Source organism: Lactuca sativa, chromosome 4 (assembly GCF_002870075.4).
Source record: "Lactuca sativa cultivar Salinas chromosome 4, Lsat_Salinas_v11, whole genome shotgun sequence".
In the NCBI taxonomy this organism is placed as follows: Eukaryota; Viridiplantae; Streptophyta; class Magnoliopsida; order Asterales; family Asteraceae; genus Lactuca; species Lactuca sativa.
Genome location: NC_056626.2, coordinates 240,443,167 through 240,451,780, shown reverse-complemented (window position 1 = coordinate 240,451,780; position 8,614 = coordinate 240,443,167). Strand labels below are relative to the sequence as shown.

General features: G+C 33.0%; 2 protein-coding genes across 2 annotated transcripts; one reads left to right on the top strand and one right to left on the bottom strand.

The window, feature by feature from the left end:
* Window positions 1-416: 416 nt before the first annotated feature.
* On the top strand, window positions 417-1,430 carry LOC111919177 (uncharacterized). Its single transcript, XM_023914786.3, has 2 exons — window positions 417-991; window positions 1,095-1,430. Exons 1-2 carry the CDS (start codon window positions 548-550, stop codon window positions 1,245-1,247), a joined length of 597 nt encoding a protein of 198 aa, XP_023770554.1. The 5' UTR covers window positions 417-547; the 3' UTR covers window positions 1,248-1,430.
* On the bottom strand, window positions 1,420-7,915 carry LOC111919176 (CST complex subunit CTC1). Its single transcript, XM_023914785.3, has 15 exons — window positions 6,807-7,915; window positions 6,592-6,710; window positions 6,434-6,508; window positions 6,265-6,343; window positions 6,109-6,171; window positions 5,910-5,987; window positions 5,612-5,803; window positions 5,413-5,517; window positions 5,045-5,323; window positions 4,734-4,955; window positions 3,398-3,841; window positions 3,214-3,305; window positions 2,247-2,548; window positions 1,904-2,166; window positions 1,420-1,815 (listed from the first exon to the last, which is right to left on the bottom strand). Exons 1-15 carry the CDS (start codon window positions 7,863-7,865, stop codon window positions 1,645-1,647), a joined length of 3,543 nt encoding a protein of 1,180 aa, XP_023770553.1. The 5' UTR covers window positions 7,866-7,915; the 3' UTR covers window positions 1,420-1,644.
* Window positions 7,916-8,614: the final 699 nt, after the last annotated feature.

Below are 8,614 nucleotides of genomic sequence, written 5' to 3'. Positions count from 1 at the left end.
GATCGAGACCTGCGGATCAGTTATTATTAACGGAGTAAATTACACGAATGGTCTCTATGGATTGGGGTAATTCGCATACGTCCCTAACTGATTTTTTAACTTGAAAGGTACTTACTGTTTGTTTTTGTTACGTGATTTGTCACTACTTTTTGTTTCTGTTACACGTTTGGTCCTCATCTTACCTAAACATACTATTATTTAAATAGAAAAAAATGATGGGTTAGGGGTTGGAGGTGTGTTTATTTAAATAAATTAAAAAACCAATGGCAAAAAAGTCTTTTTAAGTAAGACAGAGACCAAACACGTAACAAAAACAAACATTAGGGATCTTCCGAGTTTAAAAAAATAAGCTAGAGACCAAACACGCAAATTACCCTAAACCATAAACCATAGGACCATTCGTGTAATTTACTCTTATTAGTGTGGCTTTTCTCCCTGCTTCTTCTGCTCATCTTCCTTCAGTATTCGCCACCGGAATCGGTGTAACTTTTTAGTGTTAGTTGTAGGGTTTTAGAAAAAGAAATCAAAAGTTTGTCATACGAAGTCGATGGGTGGTGATATTCCTCGGAAACAACCTCTATTTTGCTTAAAATGGCCATGGGATGTAAACTCAAACGCTAATCCAAACAAACCCCTCGGCTCATGCTCTTCGGGACCTCCATGGATTTTCAAATCGATCCAAACCGTCGGCTCCCTCGCTTCAACGCTCGTCGAATCGATCTCAAAACCCCAAACCAGAAACCAACTCCAGTTCTCGAAATTGGCGACGAAGACGAAGGGTTTGAGTGGAGAGGAACAAGGGGAGTTAGAACAGAGAGCATTGGCATGTGCTTTGGCCAATGGAAAAGACGCTACAGTGATCGAATTCTATTCTCCCAAATGTAGTCTTTGCAATTCAATGGTTGATTTTGTGGGGCATGTGGAGAATAAGAACGCTGATTGGCTTAACATTGTTATGGCGGATGCTGAGAATGATAAATGGTTGCCTGAGGTACTACTCTCTGATTCCCTTCCCTTCTGTTCTATTCACCAATACCAACCCATAGAAATGCACTCTACCTGTTCGATGAAATGTCTCCTTTGGTTTTATGCAGCTTCTCAACTATGACATAAAGTATGTTCCCTGTTTTGTATTGTTGGATAAACATGGCAGAGCTCTTGCCAAAACGGGTGTGCCCAACAGCCGGCTTCATGTTGTTGCAGGTGTTTCTCATCTTCTTAAAATGAATCGCCCATCTGAAAGATAAATCATCAAGAATGGTGTTATTATGGTATATGAATCACATTGCTTGATAGATAGATTTAAAGCCTTTTTTTCCTTCTATGGAAGAATGATGTATGCATGAAGGAAGTATTATTGTATGAATGAAGTATGAACAAACTAAACATGTTAGCTACTTAGTAATGAACAACATTGCAAAAACAAACAATTCATGATGCATATACATATTAACTTGAATTTAATATACATATAGTGATCTTAGCCTATAATGAATCGCCAATTTTTTTCCTTCACAACTTTTACAAAAAAGAAAATGCTATATCGGTAAAGGCCTCTCCCTTATTCACTGTCATTGTCAGTCCAATACATGTCAAACACAATACAACATGTTATATCTGACAGAAGTTACAAGCAACTAAAGTTCAAAGATTTAAGAGTTGTTGAAGAATGCTTCTTCCTTCACTCAAAGTATCCAAATGAGAAACATGAGAAACCCATATATGTTGGAGTGGGAGCATCACCAAGTCCAATCTCCTTAACCTTTCCTCCAACTCATTCACACCTTTCAAATCCAGCATACTCCCCTCAACATTCTACATAACAATAACCATAAGTTAAAACAGAGGCATTTCATCGAACATGTAGAGTGCATCTTATTGACTACTTAATAGTAATACTCACCCAAGTGTTGATGGAGCAAGCGTGGAGTAGTATGGACTTGAGAAACTGCTCATCCGACTCCTTAAGACTGCCCGAACTGCCCGAAACTTTAACATCCACACAAGAGTAATCAGAGAAACATCCGTAGTTCTTCACTACAATCGAATCATGTTCATCTAAAATCTTCATTAAACTTGTTCTTGAATGTTTTAATGTCAATCCCAAAAGAGAAGTAATCATGCTTTCATTATCACTCCAGCAACAACATGTTGATGATCCATCATCTATTTATTTAAAAAAATGAACATGATCAAATATTATCACATTATTGGTTAAATAATGATCTTCAAGAAGAAGCATATACCGATTAAGAAACCAGCAAGTGGGAATTTCTTCACATTTGAGTGTGGGAGCTCGTTCTTCTTTTCGAATACCAATACATGAATTGCTACAACTTTGCAATGGATTCGGAGGATTTGTTTATGGTGTGAGAAGTGAATCATTTCAGAAATTAAAGTTGCAGGAAGAGAATTTGCTAATGAGGAAGTGGTGTCCATATGTGGTGATGTGTCATTTGAGTCATTATTGATATTTAGGTCATCTTCAGTGGTGATGGAGTTGATTTCAATGAAAGATGCAGGTGTCAACTTAAGCACACTCCCTTCACTAAATATTGTAGAGTTTGAAATAACTGATTAGGAACTATGAATGAATCAATATGCCAAATTCATTATAATGATAAAGTAAGCATCAAATTATGTAGATTCAAAGAAAAAAAAAAGGAACTTACTTCCATTTATTTGTGTATTACAGCATTCTACTTCCATTTATTTCCATTAAAACATTGAACTTTCCATTATTTTCTTATTGAGACATATTCTACTCATTTATAGCATTGTAGTTTTAAATACTTATTTGGGTTAATCTCATAAAAGATCTTATATTTTGTGTTTTTTCCGGATTAAGCATCAACTTTATTTTTTTCACGAAAAAGACCTTGCATTTTCTTCATTTTTTCCGATTTGGCCCTTTTGGTCATTTTTCTCTAAAAAAAGTTGTAAATTTTGAGGGTTTTTTTGGGAAAAACTAAAAAAGTTGAGGATTTATTTGAAAACATTTAGAAGGTTGAGAATTTTTTTCGGGAAAAAAAAAGACAAAGATGAGGGTTTTTCATGAAAAAAATAAAGATGAGATTTAATCCAAGAAAAACACAAAATATAAGGTCTTTTATGAGATTAACATATACAGGTAGATGTAGATTGTTCAAAATAATTAAGAAATAAAGCACATAAAAAAATAATATTTGTAGATTGAGATTTGAGGACACATACGATGTCAAAAGAACACGATAAAACTTAGCTTTAACACCTCGTCCAAATCCAATTGGATAACTTTGTTGACTTAAGCTACTATAAACCTTCACCTAAATAACACAAAGTATAAGAAAAAGAATCATAATCATAAAAAGAAGAATAAATAAATAACGAAAAAGGAAAAAAGAAAAGTAGTGTTTACCATGTTATTGTCGATTAATACATGAATACAGATACTACTACTTGAGACTCCATGAAAGATACGATGATGAAAAAGTTGATGAGTATGAACACCTAACACAAGTCCTTGGAATGATAATAAATCCCCTTTGGGCAAATTCACACCAGATACCAAAGGAATCAAACAAGTGTTGAATACTTGTTTGATTGATTTAGTTGGGAGAATAAGATCTTGTTTGAGTTGTTTGAGTTTGACCTCAAAGTCAACTGACACATTCGCATAAATATCTGGACATATCTCAATCTCATTTAAGTTATGAAATGAAGCCTCATCATCATTACAAAAAGAAACACTAGTCCAAAAATGTGATTTAGTGTTCACAAAGCTACTACACTCCTTTGAAGAGTTGCATACAACATCTTTCTCATCATGCTTTACCAAATAATACCCACCAATTCTCAATAACTGCCATAACAATGTCATCATGTAAGTTTTTTTTTTTTTCTCTTATATTATAGAGCATCCTACTTTCATTTCTTTCTATTTCATTTCTTATATTAAAGTTTTTAAAAAGGGTTTTAGGCAGAAAAGTCTCATTATTTTAGGAAATTTTTTGATAAAGTCCTGAAAAAGATTGAGCAAAAAAGTCTCGATTATTTAATTTGACACAATGATCTGTCATTTCCTGTTAAAATAAAAGGGCTAATCTCAAAAAAGACCTTTTATTTTGTGTTTTTTCCGGATTAAACCTCAAATTTATGTTTTGCATGAAAAATATCTTTTTATTTTTTCATTTTTTTCCAAAAAAGCCCTCGACTTTGTATTTTATTTTCCGAAAAAAAAAAAACCCTCAACTTTTTTAGTTTTTCTCGAAAAAAACCCTTGGATTTTACAATTTTTTTTGGAAAAAATGACTAAAAGGTCCATATCGGAAAAAATGAAAAAATACAAGGTCTTTTCAAGCAAAAAAATAAGTTTGAGGTTTAATCCGGAAAAAAAAAAAAAAAAAACTCAAAATGTAAGGTCTTTTTAAAGTTAACCTAAAATAAAAATAAGGACTTTTTCGTTAATTTATGCAAAATATTAAAATAATCGGGACTTTCTGTTAAAAAAAAAAATAAGTCTTTATCAAAAATTTCCCAAAATAACAGAACTTTTCTGCATAAAACCCTTTTAAAAATTGCTTTGTATTTGGATGACAAATTGCTATAATTTGTTGATTTTTCAAAGTAAAATGTTGTAATATAATATAAAGAAATAAAAGCCTATAATGAACAAATCAATGAAAGTAGCTTGCTATTTCTTGCATTTAATCCAAATCTAAATAGATAAGTTGATAAATATGAAAATGACTAACCTCATACTTTGAGAAACTATCAGATTTGAACTCCAAAAGCACCTTCCTTGCAGCTCTTTTACAAAAAGAATCTTCCTGCATATGCATATTTACAACTCTGCCATTTAACATGTTAACAGATTCTGAATCTCTTTCTCTTTTATAAAGAACCAAATTCCATGGAAAAGCTATGGCCTCAACATATACACTTAAATTATTTGTAGCAACATCATCACCTGCAAACTGAGAAAAAATACAACTTTTTTTTTATAAATTAATAACATTACAAGAAGCAGTTTTATAAATTAATAACATTATTCACATTCACATACCTTTTGTTGTAGAGGAAATTTGTGCATTAAATAAAGTAAGTGAAAGTTTCCACTTTCTAGCTCTTTATACTTCTCCTCCTTATCCATTCTAGGACATAAAATATGATTTCTTGATTTTGTGTCTCTTATATAGCAATAAATATAAATTGTAAATTGTTTTCTCCTTGATGATTGAAAATGGTTGAAGATGTTTTTGCATGAAAATGGATCATTGTTGAGTGATTGTAAATGTTGTAGTTGTCTTGGGAATCCTTCAATTACAACACTGAAGTCATTTATCTGGTGAAATAAACAAGAAACAAATAAAATAAATGAAGATATGAATATAAATAAAGATCATTACAATTTATAAAAAAAAAATTAGTTACCTCATATATGTCTTTAATGCTCCAATCAGATGAAAGATCAGGTATGACTATGTCAATACTGCCTGTTGCATCAACTAACTGCAACCTTCTAGAATATTCAGAAATCTACATGATATTTACACAACTATGTTGAGAAATGGGATAAAAAAAATAAAAAAGGAAATTCATAAATTTGTTAAAGAATAGGCTTCTTAATGACCTTTAAAGATCCAAGCAAAACAATGTTCAAATCTTCACTTTTCAAGATTGTTCTAATTGGTTGATCATGAGAGTTCCCTCCACAAACTAGATTGCTAAATTGATTAATCATATCAGAATCTTTCCCACTTTGATATAATTTTTTTATGAATATGTCCTCACATTGACTTATGAGATTGGAAATTGGCACAACCTAAAAGAATTGAAATCATTTCATTAATACATAATACTAAAAGGAAATAATGAAACAATATAGAAAGAAAATCACAAAACCCTAACTGCTAAAAATTAAAATATACCAATTTTGGAGGGGTGTAATCGATTTCTTTGCCACATCCATATAACTCATGCTGACAATATTCTGTGAGAACTCCATGCTGTGAAACCAAACATGTTTTTAGAGAAATCCATATAATGTTATAGTTGGGTAGATTTTTCAAAGTATAATAATAAGGGAAACTTTAAAGTATTATGCTTGATAAAAAAAAATGACTTTACCCGAAATCGGAATACTGATAAAGGTAAACATGAACTGGAATATTTCTGAACTAATCCTTCCATCTGCAAAATACCTTAACTAGTTCACTTTATGTGAAATCATAACAGAGTATTTATCCAAGAAAATGACTCATAACAGATGAAATACTTAATTACATGTTTAGATCCTAAGATCTCCATCTCAGATAAAATCCCAGAAAACTTTTTCTTCAAAGATGAGACAACAAGCAGAACCCTGAGATTGAATCTTGTGAGCAAATGGGAAAATACAAAATACCATGAAGGCAAATAAAAAAAGTAATAGTAAATGAGCAATTGTTCGTACCATAATCTAGCAGAAAATGAAAGTGATTCAATGAACTTCCTGAGAAGGCTACGAGATTGTAAAGATTGGTAGCATCTGTAAGCAAAAAGAATGAATAATTTGTTAAATACAAGATTTCTAAATAGTTGCCACAAAAAATATATAGCAGTAGCACTAACCCGCTTTCAATTGGAGAAAATATATTGACATGGATGCTAGTCTTATAGCATGATCCAAACACTTTTACTTTTGTCCAAGAAAATTTGGGATCCTCCAGATGAAAATTCCTCACTGTTACCTATCATCAAGAAAGCTCTATATATTAGAAAAGGGATCAATTGAAGAAAAAGCAATTGGAACCTCTGTATTGATATGAAGAAGTTAATGTACATACAGTTGCACCAACTCTTAAACTATGTGGCATCAAGAGTTGATGATCTGTGAGCAACAAGAACACTTGTTGATCCAATTCTATAACCATTCCCTGCATGTAGACCCCAGTAATACTTCCTGTATGGGCACTGCATAGCCCCTTCTCTCTGGTTGCAATATTTCTTCCATTCATGGCTCTTTTACTCTTAGAGACTGGAAGATGGAGGATAGCTTTCTCTGTGGTCACATACATCATCAAAGACTTCCCTTCTCCAAGGAAAACCATCTTCTTCTTCATGCCGGAGATAAGCATAATGCCTCCCACCAACCTTGAAATAACAGGATACGAGATCGAGGCAGATTCACAAAAATAAAGAATCCTTGATTTAGAGAACTTATGAGAGTTACTATGTTCTCTAGTTATATCATGCAATAACATTACCTTGTCTCTGGAGCTACACAATGCGCACTCACAGATGGTAATCTCGGCTAGAAAACCGTTAACGTTTCTGGTACCGGTTTTATGAGCTGTACATGGAACATTTGAGACAGGGCTAATGGATTCCAGTAAACCGTAGATTAAGTGACGAGGAACTATACTTTCTTCATACGCAGGAACTGCAGAGTTCAGATGGAATGCATTAAATTTGGATATGGAATTTTCTTCAGACTGATCGAGGCTCCACCTGATAATTTCTAGATATCCGCCTTGAGGTTTCAGAGGAAGGAAATTCCAGGCAGTGATTCTGATTCTTTGGCCAATAACCCGAAGATCAAGGTCGAGAATGTCGCAACAAACGGCGGCAGAATGGTCGGAGAAATTGAGGCAACTTGAATTAGAACAGGATGAAGAAGATAAGGTTAGGTTTAGGGTTCCGACGAGTACTGTCGGGTGGTTAAGAGGTTTAAGGATTTTATGTATGTTAGGGTTTTGTGGATCAGACGGCTGAGGTTTCTCTTTGTATAGAGTGGGACGACGAATTGAATGGCTGGGCAAGAGTGACGACGCGCCGGTGATAGGGCGGAGACGGTGGAGTAGGTCGGAAACCGAAATCAGTTTCACTGAACTCTCTTCTTCCATTTCCACCGAGAGAAAGGGGGGGCTATAGAATAAAGCGGGAAAATGTTTCCCCTGTGAAGTTCATTGAACTTAAATTAGTCAATTTTCTATTTATATTTTTAGAAAATGATCAAATAAAATTGTGATTTTTGACGAACCTAATGTTCAAATTTAAAGATGTCCAATTTACTTGAGATAATGAAATCAACATATAAAAAAATTTGGTTATTTATTTGGGTTAGGTCAATTCGTTACTTTTGGGGTTTTATTATTAGGTTAATAATTTAGAAGCTTAACAAATTTTGTTTTTTTTGTCTGTATTTAAGTAATCATGTTTTTTTCGTATATATTTGACCATTAAACGTGTATCACCAGTTCAAAATAGGGTAATATGATTGTTAATTATCGGTGAGATTATCCTATTATGAACATGTTAAACAAGTTTAATGGTCAAATGTGTATGAAAAAACATTGTTACCTAAATGTGAACAAAAACTAAAGTTCCTTACATGTTTTTGATAATAATCGGGTTCTTTATACTAAGAATCATAAGACTCACCGATGTGACATAGAATTGAGCTATCTGATCTTGGTGTCATATATAGGTTCTTTATGCTAAGTGCAAGTAGTCATAAGACTCACTGATGTGACATGGAATTGGGCTATTTGATTTCATTCATAATTGTCATAAGAGAATAAAACTATTAGAACAGTCTCATGGACTGTGTCGTGGGAAGTTAGATCGATGTGTATGAGGATATGGTTTCTTC

Bases quoted from the DNA above. Each gene is read 5' to 3' on its own strand.
- LOC111919177 (XM_023914786.3), top strand. From the start codon at position 548: ATGGGTGGTGATATTCCTCGGAAACAACCTCTATTTTGCTTAAAATGG. The intron at 992-1,094 runs GTACTACTCTCT...GGTTTTATGCAG, and splicing joins ATGATAAATGGTTGCCTGAG to CTTCTCAACTATGACATAAA.
- LOC111919176 (XM_023914785.3), bottom strand. From the start codon at position 7,865: ATGGAAGAAGAGAGTTCAGTGAAACTGATTTCGGTTTCCGACCTACTC. The intron at 3,306-3,397 runs GTAAACACTACT...TGTGTTATTTAG, and splicing joins TATTAATCGACAATAACATG to GTGAAGGTTTATAGTAGCTT. The intron at 2,167-2,246 runs GTATATGCTTCT...TTAAATAAATAG, and splicing joins ACTTGCTGGTTTCTTAATCG to ATGATGGATCATCAACATGT.